The sequence below is a fragment of the Danio rerio genome, chromosome 1 (assembly GCF_049306965.1).
Source record: "Danio rerio strain Tuebingen ecotype United States chromosome 1, GRCz12tu, whole genome shotgun sequence".
Classification (NCBI taxonomy): domain Eukaryota; kingdom Metazoa; phylum Chordata; class Actinopteri; order Cypriniformes; family Danionidae; genus Danio; species Danio rerio.
This window is the reverse complement of record NC_133176.1, coordinates 56,185,864-56,212,025: the sequence shown is the minus strand read 5'-3', so window position 1 is coordinate 56,212,025 and position 26,162 is coordinate 56,185,864. Positions and strand designations below refer to the sequence as shown.

Sequence of the window (26,162 nt, the reverse complement as noted above, 5' to 3'; positions counted from 1 at the left end):
TATGTAGGTTAGTATATGCTACATTTAGTCAGTTTAGTTTCTGTCAGCTTTGCGTTTTTGACTGTTTAGCGCCATCTTGTGATTAAATAATACGCAGGTTAGTGTATACTCCATCAGCTGTTTTCATTTCAGTCAGCTTTGCATTTAATTAAAAAAGGATCAAACTTATGTGGCTAAGAACAAGGTTTTGTGTCTAATTTTTATATTTTGTGGCCAGAAGCCATGTAATGAGTGAGAAAGTACATACAGGAGGTTATTTTCGCAGAATAATCCCCTTTAGTCTAAAAACCATGGCATGAAAGACAAGCAGATACATGCGAATGTGACTGTAAGTATATAGATGTGAAAAGATTCACTGACGTTCAAGGTGATTTAAAGTTCCCAGATGGGCCTGTGTTATTTAGTAGTTGTTATCTTCGAATAACATACCTTTGAATGTCACGACTGCACAACCAGAAGCAAGTATTTCAGACAGATGTATAATAATGTCAATCCAGGCTCATAGTGGATACGTTACCAGGTCTACAATTTTGAAGACTGCGAAATACGTAACCAGAAGGTGCAACAATGTTGAATAATTCTATATATCGTAATAATGAACATGCACAATATTGGTATCATGGACGCTTCAAAATACTGTGTGTAAGTATGCATAATTTTTGTAATAATTTTTTTTCTTAATTTTTTGTTTCACTGACACTAGGATAAGATGTGGTATATGCGTCATTGTTTTTTCTATTATTGCTGTTGCTACAGAAAATTGAATTTATCATCGCCAACTTTAGTTTTTTTAAAGGCATCAAAAAAAAATTGTAAGGCATTATCATTATGACTGTGAATGCTACATACTAAATCAATACTACAAACATTACTCTTATTGCCATTGCTATTACTGTTTATGTCTTGTTTTTACAGCATGTGGTATGTTCTGCATTCTTAATGATAATTATAAATATAAGCCCGCCCCCATGAAAAGCGCAAACTAAAACTTAGATCATTCATCTTTTAAGAGTTTTTGTTAAACATGACCTTGACTGTCATGAGAGAAAAGATTTCTAGGCCCAATTCATGTTCATCAGCTATTTGTCTTCATTACAGGTGGAAGATTAATATAGTCTAATTAAACCCCTGAGTCTTCCTTTCATTACTACTTTGGAGAAAGTCTGTCATCGGTTACATTAATGTTCTAATCTCAATATTTCAACACAGCCATTAGTTTATTACATACAGAAAACATTTTATTTTTAAAAATGTACTTTGATAATTAATATTTTATGAAACAACTTTTATTTACTGAATCTTTCATCATTGCATAATTGTTTCAAATGTTTATATTTTAAATATTTCACAAGTAATTTTTAACTAAGAAAATAAATTTTCACAGTATTTCCTATAATAATGACATTAGTAATACATTTGAGAGAAGACATATGTAACACATATTTCACCATTTAATATTATTAAAATTATTTGAAATAAATATTTTTGCTATAATTTAGGAAAATTAATATTAATAAATATTATATTAATAGTAATAGTATAAATATTAATAATGGTGAGAAGATTAATCGACACATACTTAAACATTCATTATTAAAATACTTTTAAATAACTTCATTTGGGCTATTCCAGCCAAACTAATAAAGCAAGTCTCCAAAATACACTCACTGGCCACTTTAATAGGAAAACCTGTCTAACTGCTCGTTAACGCAAATTTCTAATCAGCCAATTACATGGCAGCAACTCAATGCATTTAGGCATGTAGACATGGTCAAGACGATCTACTGCACCTCAAACCGAGCATCAGAATGGGGAAGAAAGGTGATTTAGGTGACTTTGAACGTGGCATGTTTGTTGGTTTCAGACGGGCTGGTCTGAGTTTTTCAGAAACTGCTGATCTACTGGGATTTTCACGCACAACCATCTCTAGGGTTTACAGAGAATGGTCCGAAAGAAGGAAAGTATCCAGTAAGCATAAGTTCTCTGGGCGCACATGTCTTGTTGATGCCAAAGATCAGGAGAATGGCCAGACTGGTTCCAGCTGATATAAAGGCAACAGTAACTCAAATAACCACTCATTACAACAGAGGTCTGCAGAAGAGCATCTCTGAACGCACAACACGACCAACCTTGAAGCAGATGGGCTACAGCAGCAGAAAACCACACCGGGTGCCTCTTCTGTCAGCTAAGAACAGGAAACTGAGGCTACAATTCACACAGGCTCACCAAAATCGGACAATAGAAACAAAACGGCACTTGCTCTGATGAGTCTCGATTTCTGCTGCGACATTCGGATGGTAGAGTCAGAATTTGGCATCAACAACATGAAAGCATTGATCCATCCTGCCTTGTATCAACGGTTCAGGCTGATGGTGGTTTTATGCTGTGTGGAGGATATTTTCTTGGCATCCTTTGGGCCCATTAGTAATAATTGTGCCTCGTGTCAACGCCATAGCCTACCTATTGTAGGTGACCATGTCCATCCCTTTATGACCACTGTGTACACATCTTCTGATCGTTACTTCCAGCAGGATGATGTGCCATGTCATAAAGCGTGCATCATCTCAGACTGGTTTCTTGAACATGAAAATGAGTTCACTGTACTCAAATGGCCTCCACAGTCAGCTGATCTTAATCCAATAGAGCACCTTTGGGATGTGGTGGAACAGGAGTTTCACATCATGGATGTGCAGCCAACAAATCTACAGCAACTGCGTGATGCTATCATGTCAACATGGACCAAAATCTCTGAGAAATATTTCCAGTACCTTATTGAATCTATGCCAAGAATTAAGGCAGTTCTGAAGGCAAAGGGGGCTCCAACCTTGTACTAGTAAAGTGTACCTAATAAAGTGGACGGTAGGTGTAAATATAATTGAAAAAGAACTATATACTTTTTAATTTTATCACATTTTCAAATGAAAAAATATATTTTACACAGTGGCGCAGTAGGTAATGCTGTGGCCTCACAGCAAGAAGGTCGTTGGGTCGAGCCTCGGCTCAGTTGTCGTTTCTTTGTGGAGTTTGCATGTTCATCCTGCATTCGCGTGGGTTTCCACTGAGTGCTCTGGTTTCCCCCAGAAGTCCAAAGACATGCAGTACAGGTGAATTGAGTAGGCTATATTGTCCGTAGTGTATGAGTAATATGAGTATACAAGAAAATGAATGAATAAAAATACAAACTGTATTTCATAAATATTTATTCTATTTCATTCCCTAAAATTGCTTGTTTTCCTATATTAATCATATAAATCTTAACATAAATGTGCTCTTTAGTCTGCTCTCTGTTCCAAATAAATATTTTAACATAAATCTTGCACAAAGTGCTGAATGTTATAAAATGTGAGAACACTGCACAGAATCTTTTGTGATACACACAACTAATTTTTATAAATACAAATGCTGCTTTCCTCCTAAAAGTGTTTGTTTTTCTTCTTCAAGGCTAGTGAATCCTTTTTGAAAATGGACTATAATTATGGCTTTTTTTGTTCGGTGGAAACGCATCCTTTTTGTAATTTAATATTTTCAAAAGTAATGACCATCTTTTGTGTCTCTTTAATAGAACTGATGTCAGGGTCAGTTGAGTTTCCTGGAAAGCAATTGTTCGAAGCTGTTTAGAGCAAACCATCAAGCACATATACGGTGCTTTTAAAACACATTCGCTGTTCTTGGGAGTAAAAGCAAGCCACCAATTGCTGTCAGTTATTTCTAAAATAAAGGAGTACATCCCTTCAGAAATAAAGGAAGCCCTTTATTCCTTTCTCTCTTTTTATTATTATTTTTTGGCTGGGCTGCTCGTGCTTTCAGGTAATCCTGTAAACAAGGGCCAATTAACTGTTTTTGAGCAATATTTTAGCATGAAAGCTTTGCTCTTTCTTTAACAGCTCGTTCTCTGAATGCACCTCAAGCTGCCTCAATCTATAATGTCAAATCTAGCCCTGTTTCTCCATCTTTTCCCCCCCACATATTTTCGTCTCTCAAGCGTGTAATAATGCACACTTATAATTGCTTCACTAACTGGACACTTTTAATGATTTTTACAGTATTTAACTGTAATATGGATTGTATTTTACTGTAGGACAGCTATACAGTATATCACTCTATTTTAGTAAGTTGCATTGTGAAAATGACTGTATATTTTACAGTAAAGATATGCAACACTGTAAATACATATACAACAAGGTAAATGGTGCTGTAAATGTGGTATTTTTGCTGTAATTGTTTTACAGTTACTGGCTAACTGAACTGTAATATTAATTGAACTTTACCGTAGTACAGTTATACAGTATGTTACTGTATTAGCACATACAGTGCATTGTGAAATACAGTTCACAATACAGGTTGCATTGTGAAAATTACTCAGGGTTCAACAATAAGGACTGCCCGGTGGCCCGGGGCCAGCGTGAAAGACGCTCGGGACAGTAGACAGGATTGTTACTGGCCCCTTTCGGCCAGTAACGGTGAGCATGCTATTTTTTTCATAACATGATAACAATAAGTACAGCGAAAAGATGGCAACATCTAACTATGAGGATAAAAGAAAACGTCAGTTTCTAAAGTCTTGGAAGCAGACAATTACATGGGTACGAAAATAAGAAAAAAAAAAAAAAAAAAAAAGAGATGTCGGTTTGGCAAGCCATTTTTATAAAAATTATTTAGAATTGCAATAAAATACCAGCACATTTTTCATACTGCTCTTTCGTTTGCATAAAATCAAACAAATTTTGCTCATTATACATTTATTAACATTTTTTACATCTTTAAATTCTAGATATCATAGACATTCATAGACATTATTTTGCCACAATATTTAACATATGTGGCTAAGAAATAGCTATGAACTTTTTTTTTTGGTGGGGCCAGTGAAAATTTTGCCAGGGCAAGTAAAAACCTCAACCACTGGCCCAATCGGCCCAGTAGAAAAAATCCTTAGCGCTGAACCCTGTTACTGTATATTTTACTGTAAAGAATGCAATACTGTAAATACGCATACAACACATACAAGGTAAATGATGTTGTGAAGGTAAATTCAGTATTTTTGCAGTAACTGATTTACAGTAAGTAACTGGAGAACTGCAGCCAGTAAGTAACGGTAGATTCTACAGGACACTGTTAACAGTGGATGGTATTTAAATATTTTTTCTAGTCATTTATCTTTTCTTTACACATGTTTGGGAGTCCCTTATGAATTTGGTTGAATTTAGGCTAGTTGTGTAACCTCGGGGAGTGACACTAACAACAGAAGGTAAGATCCAAATGCAGGTTTATTCTTTGCCAGGCAAGCAATGGTCAACACAAGTAAAAACAGGTATATGCAGGCAGTCCAGAATCGTAGTCAATATACAGGCAATAGGTCAAAAGGCAGGAAGAACAGGAATACAAGGCTACATAGAAACACGGGGAAACAAGACAAGGAATAACACGTTGTAATGTCACTTATAGCAAACAAGACTCAGCAAACTGGATGGGTGAGTGTGTGGCTTAAGTAGGGTGTGTAATCAGTCTCTGACAATCCTCAGGTGGTGCGAGCAATCAGTCTAGATGAGGAAGCATGTGTGAGTGTGACCGGAGTGCCTGTATGAATATGTAGTCCATCAAAGGCGGAAGTGTAGTCCATGGTTTGGTGAGTGAGAACCAGCAATCTAAGGAGTACGATCGCTGGTTATCGTGACATGATGCTGTGTTTGTTTTTCCACGTGTTTTTGTGGGTTTCCTCTGAATACTCCAGTTTCCCCCACAGTCCAAACACATGCGCTATAGGTGAATTGGTTAAGCTAAAATGTCTGTCACTGTCCTGTGATGACAATCACGCATACGCATTTGTAGGCATTAAATAAATGATATTTAATATTTATTACTTGCCTCCTATTTAGGTGCATTTTTTTTTATGACGGTAAACCAGTATTACTAAGTTTGTCCTGCGCGCTTGCGTTTTTTTTAGTTTCTTCTTTGGTTTGGTGCGTTAATCTGTCACGACACTAGACGAAAAGGATCCAATTGCAAGTGTTTATTAACTGAAAAATGAAACAAAGGATATCACTGGAGTGAACTGGAGACAAGAAAGTTCAAAACGAGAGCCACGGGTCACAATGAAGACATCAATGAACAACGAAGGATTCTGGAAAACAACAGACAGAAACAAGACAAACAACGGACTGATAACCAGAACATACCACATGAGGAAATATATAGCCAGGCAAATAAGGACCAGCTGGAAGATGATTAAGTCAGCTGATGACATCAGCTGATCCAAAAGCACGCTGTCAACACAAAAGGTAAACAAACACACACCCTCACACATGACAACACACAAGGCAAGATACATAACATACAGGAGGAACACACAGATCCATAAACCGTGACATAATCTTATCGTTGCTATTATTCAAAAGAGGGTAATGCTTCGCACTCAATTGCTTCGTACTGCTTTTATTTGTACTTTTTCTTACATTTTACTGGTGACAGCAGACAGACAGACGTTTCGGCACAAAGCCTTCCTCAGTGTGTGACATAATTCTTTAACTCCACCCTTTTATCCCATAGTCAATCAACATGTGCAATTAGTTAGACCGTCAATCTCATTTCATTATCCATTAATCACACAATAATTTATAATCTTCACAGCAACAACAATAAACAATCTTCCCATTTACGACCTCACTCTACAGAGATAAAGTGCATCAACTATTATCATTAATCAGGTGTACATCAATACAATACAATTCTAACAGTTGACATTAAGTTTTTTACATTTGACAATTACCCAAAGATTAAAAATCACAAGTCTTACCTTCACCTCTACCCATAGAACCAATAATACCGGAGACATTTACCCTCATCTATAACAGTATTGAAACTGACACCGTTGCTATTTTTAGATCCTGCGGTATACCATCTTACCGTATCGCCCCCCAAGCCTAATATGGACTGAATAAATGTGGTACACACTGTTTTCTCATTGTTAAATCTGCGACGATATACATTTTATTTTTCTGCTTTGTTTTTTCAATGCTGTGGTTGCGGTAGGAGAGGGGTAATGTACTGCTTTAAATTATAAATGCAAAACTCAATAAATACTCAAAAAAAATGCATATGTTGGATAAGTTGGCGGTTCATTCCTATGTGATGACCCCTGATTAATAAAGGCACTAAGTGGAAAAAAATAAATGAATGAATGCTTTGTTCGTTGAGCCAAAGACAACATTACATTAAAGAAAAACAAACAAAATAAAACAAATGAAAGGCTCATTAAAACAATTGCATTTATACCTCTGTCATCAAAGCTAGCTGTGCAAAAGTGTGTAAAAAAATGTCTTCAATCCCCCCAGAACAACCATAAATCATCATATAGCTGAAGACTGGGCGATGTAAACAGCTTCATAACTCAGTGTTTGTTAAGGCTTCACACTCTGCTATTGATATTCATCCGTCTTGTGTTAGGATTCAGCGAGTGTTTGAAACGCAGCCAATACTTTTTGAAGTACTGATTTTCACACACAAACGTGTTGGAATCCTCTTAACGCTTTATTTGTAATATGCTCCAGTATCGGCATTTCACTGAGTGTGCTGAGAGTTCATTATATACAGTTGAAGTCAAAATTACTAGCCCCCTGTTTATGCTTAAATGGAGAGAAGTTTTTTTTTAAACACATTTCTAAAGATAATCATTTAAATAATTAGTTTATAATAGCTGATTTATTTTATCTTTGCCATGTTGACAGTAAATAATGTTCGACTAGATTGTTTTCAAGATACTAACATAAAAGTAGTGACATTTAAAGACATTAAAGACATTAAAGACATTTACAGGCTAAACTAGGTAAATTACACAAGTTAGGTTAATTAGGCAAGTCATTATTAGGCCCACCTGGAATCTGCGCACGCAGAATTACGCAGATTCTACGCAGACATTTAGCCCATCATTAATTCTGTTTATCTACTTGAGTAAACGTGTGTAAATTTATATTTATACTTAGTTTTTAAAATAATTACAGCAAAATTATTGACTAATATGAAAATGTTCATCTGATTTATGTACAATGCAGTTTGTACAGTAATATTTTCTGTCTTTTACTAAATATATTATATAACAAACTTGCTTTGTTTACCAAATAAAGTTAATCTAATTGGATTTGCATTTTTAATATTAAATAGAAGTTGAAGATATTTTTTATTTCATATATTAACGTTTTAGTTATGATACTCCCAAAATAATTCCGCAGAAATCCGCAGAGTTGTACCAAAATTCTCTGCAGAAATAGCAAAAACAAAACGTCCGCAGAGTCCGTCTGGCCCTAGTCATTATATAATGATGGTTTGTTCTGTAGATGTAAAAAAAAAAAAAAGGAGGCTACTATTGACCTTAAATGGTTATTTAAAAAGTTAAAAACTGCTTTTATTCTAGCCAAAATAAAACAAAGACTTTCTACAGAAGAAATATATTATATAGGAATATTATATAGTAATATTATAGGAAATACTGTGAAAAATTCCTTGCTCTGAAAAACATAATTTGTTAAATATTTGAATAATTCTGAATAATATTCTAATAATTTTGACAGAATCCATCACCTTTATTACTAATACGCTTGTTTGCAGTTTGAACGTCACATTTTTACCTTCGTATATGCATACAAGCACGTTCCTAAAAAAAATATTTATGCTCTGTAATATATAATGAGTCTATATTTCATGCAGCGTTTTACAAAGCTTCACAGTAATTCATACCCACACAAAACAGCTTGATTTGTGGTGTCAGAATAGCCCATGTATCTGCTCTTGTGCTTCAGGCTTGGCTTTTCTTGAATTAAAGCTCAAGCTCTTGATTCATAGTTGTAGTTCAGACTGCCGTGTGTTTCTATTACACTTTTTTCCCCATCCCCAGTTCAAACATAATGCATAACCAGTGGGCGTCTTGACAGGCTATAAAGAAATCAGGCTGTATAACATTGTGTGTTTCTTATGTTTCCTAACTTTCCTCCTGTTTTTCTCATCTCTGTAAGTCTGTTTTTCTTGCCTGAGGCTGAGAGTCATAAAAAGATTTTAGGCACAAAAATTAATTATATTTTTGGAAAATAATGGAAATTGGAAACATTTTTCGTGCAATTCCAAATGTTCAAAAAATGGATTTCATAAATATAAAGTGTACATTCAAAACAGTAGAAAATACATTTATTAAGCTACAACCAACTAATACATTCCTTTCATCAGAGAATCTTTAACATAAAAAAACTATTAAGGACAAAACAACTATCAAAAATATGAAGCAGCACAACTGTTTTCAATAAGAAAAAACATGTATGTTTTGCAGCATGTTTATGAAGAATCGTGTGACATCTGAAGACTGGAGACATTAGCTTTGCATTACAGTAAATAACATGTATTTACTATACATAGGTATAGAAAATATTTCTCTTGGATTTAAATGTTATTTTGCTGTATTTTTGCAACCTTGGTAAGCAGAAGGTGCTTAATAAATAAATGGACAGATCGATGCATGAATGGATATGGATATATGAATGAATGAATGAATGAATGAATGAATGAATGAATGGGTGAATGAATGGGTGAATGAATGGATGGATGGATGAATGAATGAACAAAAATGAATGAGTTTATGAAGAATGCATAGAGATTAATGAATGGATGGGTGGATGTTGAAAGAAAGAATATAAATGAGTGAATTAATGGACAGATGGATGAATGAATGAATGAATGAATGAATGAATGAATGAATGAATGAATGAATGAATGAATGAATGAATGAATGAATGAATGAATGAATTTATAAAGAATGAATAGAGCTTAACAAATGGATGGATAATTGAATGAATGAAAAAATATAAATGATTGAATTAATGGGCAGATAAATGAATGAATGAATGAATAAATGAACAGATGAATGATTGGATTAAAAATAAAATGAATGAATGGACTGATGAATAGATGGATAAATGAATGGATGGAAGGGTGAATGAACATGAATTAATAAAAATATAAATGAATGAATGGACAGATGAATGAATAAACTAATGAATTAATAAATATATATAGACAGTTGAATGAATGGATGGATGATTCAAATAAATGAAAAAACACATAAATAAATAAATAAATAAATAAATAAATAAATAAATAAATAAATAAATGGATGAACGAATATATGGACAGAGGAATGAATGGATAAATTAAATGAATGCATGAATGGACAGCTGATTAAATAGATGGATGAATAAATGGATGGATGTATAAAAAATAATGAAAAATATATAAATTAATGGACAGATGAATGATTTAATAAATAGATGGTTGAATGAATGGATGGATGAATAAATGGACAAATGACTGAATGGATAAAATAAAATGAATGAGCGAACAGATGAATGACTGAATGAATGGACGGACAGATTTATGACTAGATGGATGGATAAATGAATGAAAACAAATACATGAATAAACTAATGAATAGATGAATAAACAAATAAATGGACAGATGAATGAATAACTAAAAAAATAAATGATTGAAGAGATGAATGAATGGACAGATGAATAAATGGATGGATGAATATAAAAAGCAAATGAATGAATGAATAAAACATAAATGGATAAATGAATGGATGAATGAACGAACAAACAAACCCAAATATTTAAACAGCATCATTTAGATAAATACACACTATATCTATCTTCATTGGCAGATGCAATAAACACATTTAAAAATGAAGCAGTTTAAGTATTTAATGAAACCCTACATGTTTTCCATCCATGCGTAACTCACATGTGGCCTATTTTCCATAACAATGCGCCGGAAAACGCAGTCTGGCATCTTCAGCCTTGGCTAATCCACTACTTTTGTATTTATTATGACAGCGAGAGAGAAAGAGAAGCATTGTGGGATGCACACAGCAGTTAACCAGAAATAAAAATTCTCTGGTAGCTCTGGCGTCTCCTGTGGCATTTCAACGCTCCCTCATTAAATCACAACATAGCACTATATTAATGACCTGTCACCGCCGCTAACATTTATTTCAAGTGAATTCATTCAAATCCAGGGAATTTTTACAAATGGCACCCAGCGACCACTGGCTCGTTTTTCCTCCCTTCACTGAATTTAAGTCCGCAGAGTCTCTGCGCTTCGGAGAAAGAAGAAAAATGGCTATATTTATGAGCTTGTTCTCACAGGCACATTGTTCAAGGCATTAAACAATATCTTAGCAAATGTGAGGGAAGACACTGGAGATTAATCTTGGCCAGAGAGTAAATCCTCACCATGAACACTACTATATACCCTCAAAAAATGATTTTTGCTGCTTGCTCAAACTACTTTTAGGTTTTTTTTTTATGGGACAACTTTTTTTGGGAAAACAAATTTGTTGCGTTAACTTAGTGGATTTCTACTAGGATGCCACAATTATCAATATAATATTGAACTGATCGGTGCGACATCCACGGTTAATGCGTGCTTGTGAATTGTGTTTTTTCCGGTTTTACGTATAAATAATTTATATGCATTTTATATCTCTCTGAATTGACGGTTTGTGTGTGCCTGTAAGTCTACAAGCTGAGATGAGGAAACTCCTCCCCACAAGTTAGGGGGCGATTAACTTTCATTCCACACTTTAAAATGGCAAGCGGTGGTAAAGTAACCGTACGTTCACACCGAAAGCGGCGAGAGCGTCCAAGGTTGCTCTGGCCGCCCTGGCGACAACGCTGTCTGCCTTCAGCTCTGGCGGCGAGAGCGTCAAAACTCTCTACATTGATCTCGTATTTAAAGGAGCCGTTGCAGCATATCAGTTACATTCCTGCATAAAACATAATTCTAGCGTGAAAATGTTGCGCAGTTCTTATCAAATTCATACAACATTGGAAGATCAAGTTGTGTGTGGTGTTTCTTTGCTCTATTTATCCAATATGTGTCCATATGTCTGAAATATCCTGAAGCAGCTATACTGTTTTGTACTGTCAAGTCGTGTGAGATTCCCGCTTTTTTAAGATAAATTTATATAACATTAATGCAAATCAGTAACTCGCCAGCTACTTATTTAATGCATGTTCCTGTAAGAAAACATTGTAAATAATTGGAAATCTGGCGACCGCATTCATCAAACCCTTGGGAACAACTGTGGTCAGAACCAAAGTTCACAGGTCTGTGTTCTCTGAACTCCTATCAAGCGGTGGACGTCTTCATTCTGATTGCTTGCCGCCGAACAGCGTCATAGCTCATTACCATAAAGTTGACTTGATTTTAACTCTCCTCGACGCCCACGCCGGAGAAGACGCGCCACACTGCTCCTCCCCGCGTATCGCTGCCAGCTCTCATTGAACTTCCGGCTACTTTGATGCTCTCGCCGCTTTCGGTGTGAACGTATGGTTAGGCAACAGTATGAGAAAGCGTCGGATTTCTCACCACACCGGCATCTTTCAAATCTGCGGTGTGAGCACATTTCGGTTTTGCCGTTGAGTATATTGCCAATGAAAGAAAAAACATTGTGCAAGCATTGTTTTACACGTATAGCCTACTCAAACGGAAACACTTGCAACCTGACTGCACATCTGCGGCGTCATCACCTAGCAATATCACTATCCGAAGGCAGGATAGCAGAGAAGGTAATAAAGTTCTCCAAAAAACAACAATCCCTCGCTGAATTCTTCCAGCAAACATGCCCAACTGGTTCCGAGAGACACATAAAAATAACAGAGGCAGTACGGGTGTTCATTGCTAAAGATTTGCAACTGTTTTTAATGAATGGAGATGCAGACTTTTGTCATCTTATTAAAGCACTCGATCCACAATAACTTACAGACTACCGTCTCACACTTTTTTCAGCATCAAGATAGTTAAGATGGTTTATTTATGTTTATTAAAGTACAAATATGTTTATTTGAAGTGGCCAATTTATCTTTATTAACTTCACATGTATGTTTATTTTCAAAGTGTAGGAATGTATGTGTTCCCCAGTTTGAACATGGGCTACCAGCAGCTGTGAGATGTCAGCGGTTTTTTATACAATAGGAACTACTGTACTTTTCTTGGCTTTAAAGTAAATTAAAGGAGTAATGCAATAAATCGCTTTTAGCTTTTTTCTCTCTAACCTCTTACTGTTCCTATTGCCTAAGCATAGAATATCAAAAGAAAAACACGTGTCAAGCCATCAAAACCAAACCGAAAACGGTGTTAAAAAAACGAGGTATGTATTCAACCATAACTGTATTGTTGCATCCCTAGTGTCTACTAATACTCAAAATAAAGTGTGACCTTATTTTTTCATCTAGTCTCTAAATCTTCACCAAACTTGACAATTTTCTCTATAATATATATATATATATACAGTTGAAGTCAGAATTATTAGCCCCCCTGAATTATTAGACCGCTTGTTTATTTTTTTACCCAATTTCTGTGTAACAGGGAGATGTTTCCAACAAATTTCTAAACATAATAGTTTTAATAACTCATTTCTAATAATTGATATATTTTATCTTTGCCATGATGACAGTAAATAATATTTGACTAGATATTTTTCAAGACACTTCTATACAGCTTAAAGTGACATTTAAAGGCTTAACTAGGTTAATTAGGTTAACTAGGCAGGTTAGGGTTTGTTCTGTAGATTATCGAAAAAAAAATTAGCTTAAAGGGGCTAATAATATTGTCCCTAAAATGGTGTTTAAAAAATTAAAAACGGCTTTTATTCTAGCCAAAATAAAACAAATAAAACATTTTGCAGAAGAAAAAATATTATCAGACATACTGTGAAAATTTCTTGCTCTGTTAAACATCATTTGGAAAATATTTTAAATAGAAGAAAAAAAATTAAAGGGGACTAATAACTCTGACTTCAACTGTGTGTGTGTGTGTGTGTGTGTGTGTATATATATATATATATTATTATTTTTTTCATTTTAAATCAACTTCATTAAAATAAGAAACATTTCCCTACCAACTAGTTAAATTAAATAAGCTTTAACACATTTTATTTTAACTAACAATTATTTTAAGTAACAAAGAGGTTTACATAGTTCTCAATAATAAAAATAAAATAATAATTTTACAACTTAAGGTGACAATGTTTTTATGCATAATGTCTATCTGCAAAAAAAATAAAATGTCTAGTTTGTCTAAGTCTTTGAGAATTCTTTTTCATTTATTTCTTTAAAAGCATTTTATTTAATTTGCCAGGGCACAGACAGCAACATACGGTTTACCCTTCTGTCCTCTAATCATCCAAATGAGCCATGGAGAAACAGACAGAGCATTTGAGAAAAAGCCAGTCTGCAACAACACTAGTGGGAAGACAAATGACAAAAAGTAATGAGAAGATGCCATCCAGCGTGTCTGAATATGCCATTTAATCTCTCCACTCAGAGGACATGTGTACCTGTGCGAACAATCACACCGAGTTCTTATACGCTGCGTCGTACATGGATTAGATGTTGAGTTTGGAGGCTGAACGTCTGCTCATTTGTTCCCCTTGAGCTCATATCACGACCAGATGAAGATTTAATCAAACCACAGACCTTACTGTGGGTGTATTGATGATAAGCAGGTTTGATGAGAAGTGAGCAAACATGAATGTGGCTTTCAATGCAACATGAAGCCAAAAATCCATTGATTCTTTCAGAGGAGGAAAGGCTGAAGCTCCGAAAAGAAATCAGGGTAATTCCTTGATGAGCATTTGTCAAATATCAGGTTTCTAATGAGAAATGTTGTACTGCATTTTAAAAATCAATGCAAACAAGTTACTTTCTGGAGTAATTTAGTGATTTCAGACTCTATAAATAGGTGTAATTTCACATAGACATACTCATTTGCACAGCATCTCAATTAATCAGTGAACAAACCACGGGCAGCTTAAATTAAGAGCAGCGCCGTTAAAGACACGAACCAAGAACGAGCAGCGCATCGTTCATCAGCCAGCGCCTATAAGAGAAAACCCGAGAGCTCATTAAAAAGTTTATTCATTTAGTGGACTGGATTCGCTCTTTGACTGTTGTGTTGCTCTGGAGAGCTGCTTAACAGGGCGTTTAATTACAGACGCGTCAGTGAGCTGTGAAATACAGCCACGGGTTCACCGGCGCAGGCCTCCGTCATCAGAGCCGCGTCTCATCACTGTCTCCGCGATCGGGCTTCTCTGGCCCCCAATTACAATCTTGTCAAGGGTTTTCTCAGTAATTCTGGGCATTCACCCTGTGTTTGTTCCCAATTGGTCATTTTTCTTAGCAATTATGCCTCTGCGCGGCTGGATGTCTTAATATTGCTGAACTTCTTAGGAAAGTTTTGCAGTTTTGAACTATAGTAAATCCTGAATTCTCTGTATTAGTAAACCACGTTTTATTCTTAACCATCTTTTTTTTTTTTGCAAATTGCTATAGAAATGTAACATCTTCTCATTTAGGAAGTTGAAAATGATTAGACTAAAACAATGCAAATTTATTTTAAATATCTTTTATCTTTGTCTCACAAAATCTGAATTGTGAGGTGGCAAAGATAACCACTGAGCCACCATGCTGCCCCAGTAATATTAAATTAATTTTATTAATATGTAATATTTACATATAAAAAAATTAATGAATAAATTATTGAATTAATAAATAAAAGGACAGATGAATGAATGATTGAATAGATGAATGAATGGATCAATAAAAATGAATGAATGAATGAATGAATGAATGGAGGGGCATCAGTGGGTAGCACGATCGCCTCACAGCAAGAAGGTTCGAACCTTGGCTGGGTCTGTTGGCATTTCTGTGTGAAGTTTGCATGTTCTTCCCATGTTGGCGTGGGTTTCCTCCAGGTGCTCGAGTTTCTCCCACAAGTCCTAAGACATGTGCTATATGTGAATTTGGTACTAAATTGGGTGAATATTTAAATTGTCCGTAGTATATGGTGTGTATAGATGTTCCCCAGTGATGAGTTGCGGAAGGAAAGGCATCGGGTGCGTAAAACCTATGCTGGATTAGTTGGTGGTTCATTCCATTGTGGTGACCCCAGATTATTAAGTGGACTTAGCCAAAAAGAAAATGAATGATATATATATATATATAAATATATATATATATAAATATATATATATATATATATATATATATATATATATATATATGACACACTTGTAGCAGTGTGATATGACTGTATATAGGCACAGTGACGATATATGGCCATATCGCATTGCTACAAGTGTGATATAGCGCTTATACAACAGTTCAATGGCATAATCGTGCATATAAAAATGAAAATCAAACAGTCTCAAAAGTCCTTTTGTATGAGGAACTACTTTCTTCCGCCTCTCATTCACATCTGCAGTTGACGTCAGAACAGCAGAAACCATTGCTCAAAAACACATCACTTCACAGCTAGTATTTAAAAGATTCTCTAGCGTAATGTCTCAAGTGATGACAAAACAGGTGATTTTGCTCAGATTTTAAGATTATAAGGCTGAACAGCATGAAATGCCATCAGTCTACAGAGATTTCCCAGTATTTCCCTGTTGTAATCAGGATATCACAATAATTAATCCCAAAAAAGCCAAAGCAAACACTAACAGATTACTATGGGATAAATACAGCACTACACCATTGAAAAGAGATGGACTTAGAGTGTCACTTACCTGTTTTATAATGATTTGATCAGCTGTAGTCTGACATGCGAAAAGAAAATGCTGAGCTTTTCTGCTCGAAGGACTTATTATGTGGTCTGTCACCATCTTGTGGCCGTCAACTGTCAATTTCTTTACTCTGCGTGGCTGCCGACATGCTGGATCTCTGAAATTATATTTAAAATAGGCAATGTCCTTATAAATAAACTGCATAGTTTCAATCTAAACAACTACATTCTCACATAAAAAAGCCCCAAAAGTACATTATGTTGTTTAACAGCTGCAGCATTTGTCAAACTGTAGTGAGTTTTTTGATCTGCTGTCACTCTGTGTGCGGAGTAATACACAAGAGTGAAGAGGCTGTCCGAGTGCTGTTATTGCAGAATATTGCAGGGCCATCCGCCAATCAGATTCGAGAACCAGACAGATATGTTGTATGCGTGTGTGTCTAAAAGTTTTAAAAGTTAAATGTCCATCAAATATTAGTAAATAATGCTGTACAGACTAAAATATTCTTTAAAACTAATAATCGTTAAACAAAGATTTACAACAAACTCAAATACATCATGTTAAAACTATCCTGATCATATAAACACCACAAAAAAGCATTAAATCCCAACAAATCTGTGATTGACAATTTAACTGTAGTTTAACAAAGCTACTTTTATTAATCAAAAAGCTGTTAAAAAGTCCTAATGCAAGCAGAAAGCGTAAAATAAATGGAAATACTGAACTTAAATTGTCTTTTTCTTTTTACAGTGAATCACATTAACTTTTATTTGATAATATTTAGTTTGAGATCTGTTGTCCATTGCTAACTTGCCATAGCATTCTCACATTGAACAATTTCCCAACTAGAATGAATGTTAAATTAGCAAATTAGTCTACGAAAGACCTCATGCATTGGCCATATCAACCTAAACAACATAATTAAGACACTACTTAGGGCAGTTTTCAGGACTGGTGACAAGAATCCAAAAGGGGAAAAAAAGGCAAAGTGCAAGCAGAACACAGGCCAAAAAAAAAATGTAAAGGAATATTAATGAGCTGCTATGCAAATGTGGCCATTTATCTCAGCTGGAGGAACTAATTGGGGTTTATCTGATGTGTGTAGAGCAGTCCATCTCCAGAGACAGACGTTCAGATGATCTCAGGGTTTAATGACTGTGCTGTAAATCCCATGAAACTTCCAGTCCATTTACCAGGAGACACGGCAGCCACACACTGAGAAATAACAGCACTCGCTAAGAGGCCTTCAGTTTTGAGAACACTGGTGTCTAATAGTCTGTTGCGTGAAATCATTCTGCTTCTGGAGGACTCCTACTGTAAGTTTACATCCATCCAAGGTCAAAAAACACTTAACTTTTTCTCTTAATATCCATCAAAGCATCGGCTCTTTTGTCAGTGTCTGCCATATTTGGTACAAAGTCTTTTTAAACCCCGCCTCTCTCTGCAAAATCTACTCTTATTGGTCAGAAGATTGGCTCAGTCTACTCTGATTGGTTGAAACCAAACAGTCATTAACATTTCTGAATTTCAGCTCTTCCTCTGCATTTATAGAGAATGATACAAAAAGTAATAGCTTTGGTTTTACCGTATCAATCTGAACCCATCATCCTTTAGGAGGACATTTGAAAGTTTTTGTTTACATAGCAGATGGCGCTCTAGGCTTGTTTTGAACAGCAGACGGTGCTCTAAGCTTGTTTCGAACAGTACATGGTGCTCTAGACAGCACTCTATGCTAGTTTTGAACAGCAGATGTTGTTCTAGACTAGTTTTGAACAGCAAACGGCGCTCTATGATAGTTTTGAACAGCAGATGGTGCCCTAGACTAGTTTTGAACAGCAGACTGCACTATAGGCTGGTTTTGATTAGCAGATGGCGCTCTGGGATAGTTTTGAACAGCCGATAGTGCTCTCTATGGTAGTTTTAAACTGCAAAAGGCACTCTAGGCTAAAGTTCGAACAGAAAACAACGCTCTAGTTTTGAACAGCAGACGGCGCTCTAGGCTAATATTGAACAGCAGACAGTGCTCTATAGGCTAATTTTGATTAGCAGAAAGCACTCTAGGCTAGTTTTAAACAGCAGATCAACCATTATGCTAATTTGAACCATATACTCAAATGCTCATAAGGACGATTGTTTATGCTTTTGACTATAAATCATCTTTTTCTGTCACCAGATTAATCTAAAAGCAGCTCACTATAAAACATCATTCATCTGCACTGTAATCAGTGCAAGTTAGCAGATCTTTCACATTCACAAGCAACTACACTCTACATAAAGAGTAATATCAGAACATTGAAGTTCTTAAAAAATGATGACATCCTTCATATTTGGACAAAAAAGCAACCAAAGCATGATTAATATGTACTAATTGCCTTTATTTTCTACACAGGAGACATCCGTTTGTCCTTGTGCAAAACTCATTATCATTCCCCTGGGATCAAGTAAAGAACAAAGTGTGAAATTATGTATTCTATATGCTATTTCTTGCCTGCCATATAGTCTAGATTTTATCACATACTAAAAGCCTTGACTGTGTTTGAACACCAGCACAAAGTCATTTTTTGCTGATGGGGAATTTTCATCTTTCTTTCAAGTCAAATGCCTGAAAAGTAAGACTCTATTAGATTTTTTTGAAACATTATGATTAACACTAAAAAGCAGCATTAAAAATGCACAAATCTGACAGAGACACTTAAAGGATTTTTGCTGCTTGTTCAAACTACTTATGTAAAATGAGCTGAATCAACATAATTCTTGAGTTTGTTTTAGAAGAACCTAATTGTTTTATATTCAGTCTGTAAAAACAATTATTCATTCATTTATTTTGTTTTTGGCTTAGTCCCCTTACTAATCCGGAGTTGCCACAGCCTAATGAACCGCCAACTTATCCAGCATGTTTTACGTAGCAGACGCCCTTCCAGCCGCAACCCATCTCTGGGAAACAACTATACACTCATTCACACTAATGCACTACGGACAATTTAGCTTGCCCAATTCACCTGTACCGCATGTATTTGGATTGCGGGGGAAACTGGAACACCCGGAGGAAACCCACACGAACGCGGAGAGAACATGCAAACTCCACACAGAAATGCCAACTGACCCAGCCGCGGCTCGAACCAGCAACATTTTTGCTGTTAGGCAACAGCACTATACTGCGCCACCGCATTGCCCTGAAAACAATTAAGTTTACCTAATTGTGTGGAACCCAGAATTTTTACGGTGTCTGCATTGTGCATATTAGGTTAAAAAACATTAAAATATACAGTACTGTCCAAAAGTCCTAAGCACTATACCAGCTTTGTTGGTTTAAGACTTTGACACAATATATAATCAATCAATCTCTTTATGAAAAACAAACCAAAAATATAGGAAATACGTATAAAAACAACAACAGCACAACATTTCCTTTCCAAGCAAAAGTCTATGTTTAATGAGGCTTACCTCGGCACCAAGCACAGCGTGAACTGTTTTGTTCTAATTGTCCTGACATTTTCTAAAATAATCAGGCATATTTTAGCACTTTCCAGAGTTATTCTTTAGGTTTAGAGCAGGGGTCACCAATCTCGGTCCTGGAGGGCCGGTGTCCCTACAGGGTTTAGCTCCATCTTGCCTCAACACACCTGCCTGGATGTTTCAAGTATACCTAAAAAGACCTTGATTAGCTTGTTCAGGTGTGTTTTATTACGGTTGGAGCTAAAATCTGCAGGACACCGGCCCTCCAGGAACAAGTTTGGTGACCCCTGGTTTAGAGTGTCATATTTATCTTTCTTGTCTAGGTGATTTCATAAAGCCTCTATAATATTTAGGTCTGGAACCTGTGAAGGCCATTTCAAGACTGTCTATTTTTAACGTGTCTTACCTTGGCAAATATTTTATTCTAATTGTCCTGACATTTTCTGAAATAATGTGCTGTGCAATATCTTTTAGCACTTTCCCCGAGTTCTTCGTTAGGTTTAAAGTGTGTTATCTTTCTTTTTGTCCAGGTGACCTCATAAACCCCTATAATATTCAGGTCTGAACCATGTGGAGGCCATTTCTTGACTGTCTATTTTTTATCAGCTGATTCCTCTTCAAGCTATAGTCTAGGTTTAATGTGGCTTCCCTTGGCAACTGTTTTGTTCTAGTTGTCCTGAAATTTTCTAAAATAATGTGCTGTCTTTCTTTTTCTGTCCAGGTGATCTTAAAAAGCCTCTGTAGTATTCAGGTCTGGACCCTGTGGAGGCCATTTTATCACTGTCTGTGCTTAATCAGCTGTTTTCTTTCTTCAAATAGGATTTCACTGCACTTAGGAGATCATTATCATGCTGAAAATTAAAACTATTACCATAGAAATCCTTTCTAGAAGGAATGGCATAATGGATAATAACCTAGTTGCTTTTCAACATTCCTAATTCCATCACTTCAGACAAATACAGCTCAAACCAGGACAAATTGCCTCTCTCTATCATTGCGTTTCACATGTCTTGTACAATGAAACAAAAATAATTTAAACACTAACCTAACTAACAAACCATACATCAACTGAATGATCAGTTATTCGCCCTGTATAAATCTCAATTTTTAAACAATTGACAAAAAAATTATGCTTTATTTTGTGGTCAAGGGTCACATATATCCTTAATACCATCAGTAAAAACAGATTTAATAATGGCCTAAAACTTTTGCATAGTACTGTATTTACAGTGGAATTCAGAATTATTAGCCCCCCTGAATTTTTAGCCCTCCTGTAAATTTTTTTGCCCAATTTCTGTTTAACGGAGAGCAGATTTTTTTCCAACCAATTTCTAAACATAATAGATTTAATAACTCATCTCTAATAACTGATTTATTTTTTCTTTGCCATGATGACAATAAATAATATTTGATTAGATATTTTTCAAGACACTTCTATACAGCTTAAAGTCACATTTAAAGGCTTAACTAGGTCAATTAGGTTCACCTTTAGGTTAGGGTAATTAGGCAAGTTATTGTATAACGATGGTTTGTTCTGTAGATTATCAAGAAAAAATATATTGCTTAAAGGGGCTAATAATATTGACCTTAAAATGGTTGGTAAAAAATTAAAAGCTGCTTTAGTTCTAGCCGAAATAAAACAAATAAGACTTTCTCCAGAAGAAAAAATATTATCAGACATACTGTGAAAATTTCCATGCTCTGTTAAACATCATTTAGAAAATATTTAAAAAAGAAAAGTTAATTCAAAGGGGGATAATAATTCTGACTTCAACTGTATATTCTACATTTTCACTGCTTAAATTTCATTCATTCATTCATTTTCTTTTTAGCTTAGTCACTTTATTAATCAGGGGTTGCCACAGCAGAATGAACCGCCAACTTATCCAGAATGTTTTACGCAGCAGATGCCCTTCCAGCCGCAACTTATCACTGGGAAACACCCATACATTCTCATTCACACACATATATTACGCACAAACTCCACACAGAAATGCCAACTGACCCTTCTGAGGCTCGAACCAGTGACCTTCTTGCTGAGAGGCGATCGTGCTACTCACTGCGCCACCATGATGCCACTTATATTTCAACTACTTGAAAAAAATACAGCAACAATTCCTAGTCACACAGTGAAATTCATTTAGCATTTATCAAAATGTTCAGTTCAAGTTAAATTTGTTCGTCTATCTGGTGTTGCAGGCTATTACAGATCATTTTGCTATTCGGCACACAGTCTCTTTACCTTCAGGACCTGGCGGTCACTTGATAAATGCAGAATATGAATATGTTGCACTGGATTTCACACCGCAAAGTCATACGCTGCCGGGTTTTTTAATGAAAAGTATTGCACAAGGCCGGTTTGTGGAAAGCCGTAATGAATCCCGAATGTATCCTTTGAACATCTGTTATCATCAAAACCACTTGTAAAAGCAGCGGTAATGCCAACCACCAGACGTTTTCTCGCTGCCCTGGAGATTTGTGAGGTTTTGAGAAAAGCTGAATGAATCAATGTGTTCTGCACGTTTCTTTCCATAACCGATAATACCAACTGATTTACAACGAATCATGTCTACAGCTGCTCAACAGTCAGTTCATGGTCTTATGCGATCACGTGAAAAATTGAAAACGAAGAAATTATCAGTGATTGTGGCAGTGAAATGTACAAAATGACGCACAAATGCAAGAAAGGTGAGATAAAATGCCCCATGCAAAATTAAATACACTATTAAGGCTGTCGTGATTAAAGTGAAATGTCAAAATGGATGAAGAATGTTGATTTGTGGAGTGACATTTAGATTTTGTCTTCTTCGCAGGACTGGGCATTATGATCACTCACACATTCCTGTTGAGCTTATAAATGAAGCAGCCAATCAAGATGCCGGTGTGTGCACTGATGTGTGATTGGTTAATTAATTAAAAATAATTAAAAATTTGCTTTTAATCCAGTCCTGATAGCACTGAAACCATCTTTATCCAAGCCTTGATCTTTGTTCTGACTATTTTTTGGTTTAATAAAATAGACTTTACATTTTTTACCCCAGATTTCTTGGAAATATATGCCTCAATAATCACTAAGCCAGGGGTGTCCAAACTCCGATGTCCTACATAGTTTAGCTCTAACTTCCTACACCTGCCGGGAAGTTTTTAGTATACTTAGGCTGCATCCGAAATCTCGCCTACTACTCTCGCCTAGTACTGCATTTGTGCTTAATTTACTACTCGAAATGTTAGACTCTTTAACGTTAGAAATGTACGCTCTATACAGTATGAATGTGAGTAGTATGAATGGAACACAACCATACATCCTTTACTTTATCATGATCACAAGACCAACAGTTGCGTCGCTTCCCTACAATTAAGAAATTCGCTACAAAAATTCGCTATAAAACTTCGCTACAGAAATTCGCTTAATTGTCGCTTCGCTACAATTAAGAAATTCTCTCGTGGTGCATCATGGGATGTCGCCAGAAGTAGTAGGTCATGCTGGTACTTCCCACATACTGTTTTTTGAATTCTATGAATTCGGACATACTACTCAGGCCGCATACTGTTTTTAGAGTACTATACAGTATGAAAGTATGAAATTTCGAACGCAGCTTTGAAAGGAGCTTGATTAGCTGGTTCATGTGTGTATTTAGGGGTAATAAATTTGTTTTTAAAAATTGTAATAAATGTATTTAACAACTGTCCTTAACCTGCAACACACATTCATATTTTTACTTGATGTGAAATAAATTCCTAGAAAATTTATATTTGTATTAAATACATCAGTTCACCAATTTACCAAACTTAATATTTATTCATATTAATATTTAACAAATATATTGATGTAAGATAAATGTTTGGAATAGCATTTTGTTTTTTCATATTTCTAAAACAAGAATTCAATAATATGATAAAAACAGAAAGTGAAATACTGTTTTAATTTGTAGAAAATGTTTTTAATATTAAATATAATAACATTTTATATTAAATATAGTAAAGTAATAAATGAATTCCTGTGATACAACGCTTTATTCTAAGAGCAATTAGTCCAGTCTTCAGATGCAAATAAACAATAAACATATTTAATAAACATACATTCCCAACAATTATATTTTTATACTGAATACATTGTGTTGCATAAATTCCTATTAAAACATCTACAAATTGAATAGCTTTTTCTTCATCTTCATAAAGTGCAAAAAATGCTTTTCTTACTTGTTTTTAGTCTAAATATAAAAAGTCTTAAAATCAAAAAGAATGTTTAATGTTTAAGAATGTTTATAAATAATAAGTGAAAATTAAGCAAGTTTTTCCTTAAAACAAGCAAAATAATCTACCAATGGGGAAAACAAAATAATCTTTTTTTTATTTAAAATACGTTTATTTCACTTATCCCATTGGCAGATTATTGAGCTAATTTTAAAAACACACACTATTATTTCTGAAAGTGTTTTGCTTGTCTATGCTTCTTGATTTAAAAACTTTTCGATAATTGGACTAGAAAGCATATAAAAACTCCAAGTAAGAAAAGCATTAGAATTTGTTTCATTGCATAAAGATGACTGAAAAAAATATTGCTTGGATTTACTACTTTAAGGTAAGTGATTGCAAACTATCTATATTGGTTGCATTTGAACAAACAAGTTAAACATTACTAAATTTAATTTGTTTTAATTCAGCCCATATAAAGTGCTTGCAACAAAAATATAAAAAATTTTTTGCTTCCTAAAATCAGATCATCTAAAACCAGAGATGTTAAAACAGATCGTACACTCTGCAAAAGCTAAACCCAATGCAGCTGCCATTAAAGCCCATGCAGTGGGTTGAACCTGCAGCAGTGAAGCCTGTGGATGAACACCTCGGGGCTCCAGCCTGCAGCCAGACGGGGATTAAAAATAGACCGCGGCCAGAGAGGATGCCAGAGGGTCCAACAGGGGAGTCCAAAGGCTTTTTACAGTCTGTTTTTAAAAGGCACAACTAAATGGGCCATGTGGCGCACAAAAAGATTCCAGGATGCTCTTGGCAAATAAGCTTTCAAAGCAATGCACGCAACGGACACACTGCATTATTCACAAGCACAGGTGACTGTAAACAAAATCCAGGAAAAAAAAAACACCAACAACCACACCAGAAGGAGAACAAGGGGAAAAGTGCAGAAATGACAGAGGATACAAGAGGGACTCTTCTGATATCACTCACAGTAAATGCAGTAATATCAGTGTCATTTTTTATTAATCTTCATTATGGCTGCACGATACTGGAAAAAAAATTAATACTGTTGTTAAGTATTTTGATAACGATATCTTATAAGTAATGTCGTAAACCTGAAAAAAATGCAATATTGTTTGTAGTGAAGTATTGTATAATGAAATAATAAAGTATTTCGGTAAGAATATTTCATATAAAATATATCTGGGAAAAAATGCAATGTTGTTGAGTATTTTGATAATGATAATTGTTATAGAAATACTCAACATTATACACAATGAACATAAATACACAATAAAATAATAAACTGAAAAAATGTGATATTAAGTATTACAATAACGATATTTCTAATAAGTAATAACCTAAAACTGAAAAAAGCAATATTGTTGTTAAGAATTTCAATAACAAAATTTCTTCGTAAAATCATAAAACAAGAAAAAAATGCGATACTGTTGTTGATTATTTTAATATTTTTATTGTTGACTATTTCGATAGCAAGATTTTTTGTTAGAAATATCGTAAAACTGGGAAAAATATGCAATATTGTTAAGCATTTCGATAACGATATTTCTTTAGTAAGATAAAAAACTGGAAAAAATGCTATACTGTTGTTGAGTATTTCAATATTTCTTACATTATTGTAAACCTTGAAAAAAATGCAATATTGTTAAGTATTTTAAAATTAATATTTTTAAAGAAATAAAATAAAACTGAAAAAAAAATGCAATATTGTTGTTGAGTACTTCCAAATTGACATTTCTTATTAAAAATATTGTAAAACTAGGAAAAAATGCAATATTGCTGTTAAGTATTTCTATAACAATATTTCTCACAAGAAATATTGTAAAAACTGGAAAAAAACAAATTGAAATTATAACCCATCTAGGTGAGTTGTTATGTATTTGATTCAAT

At 34.9% G+C, this 26,162-nt stretch overlaps 1 protein-coding gene across 11 annotated transcripts in view; it reads right to left on the bottom strand.

Moving 5' to 3' along the window:
- Nucleotides 1-26,162, bottom strand: part of inpp4b (inositol polyphosphate-4-phosphatase type II B) — a 405,814-nt gene that overhangs the window by 374,770 nt on the left and 4,882 nt on the right. For all 11 annotated transcript variants that reach the window (XM_073906014.1, XM_073906011.1, XM_073906058.1 and 8 more), the window contains exon 2: nt 16,605-16,758. In XM_073906014.1, coding sequence (XP_073762115.1) covers nt 16,605-16,758 — 154 coding nt within the window. The remainder of the gene's footprint in view (nt 1-16,604; nt 16,759-26,162) is intronic.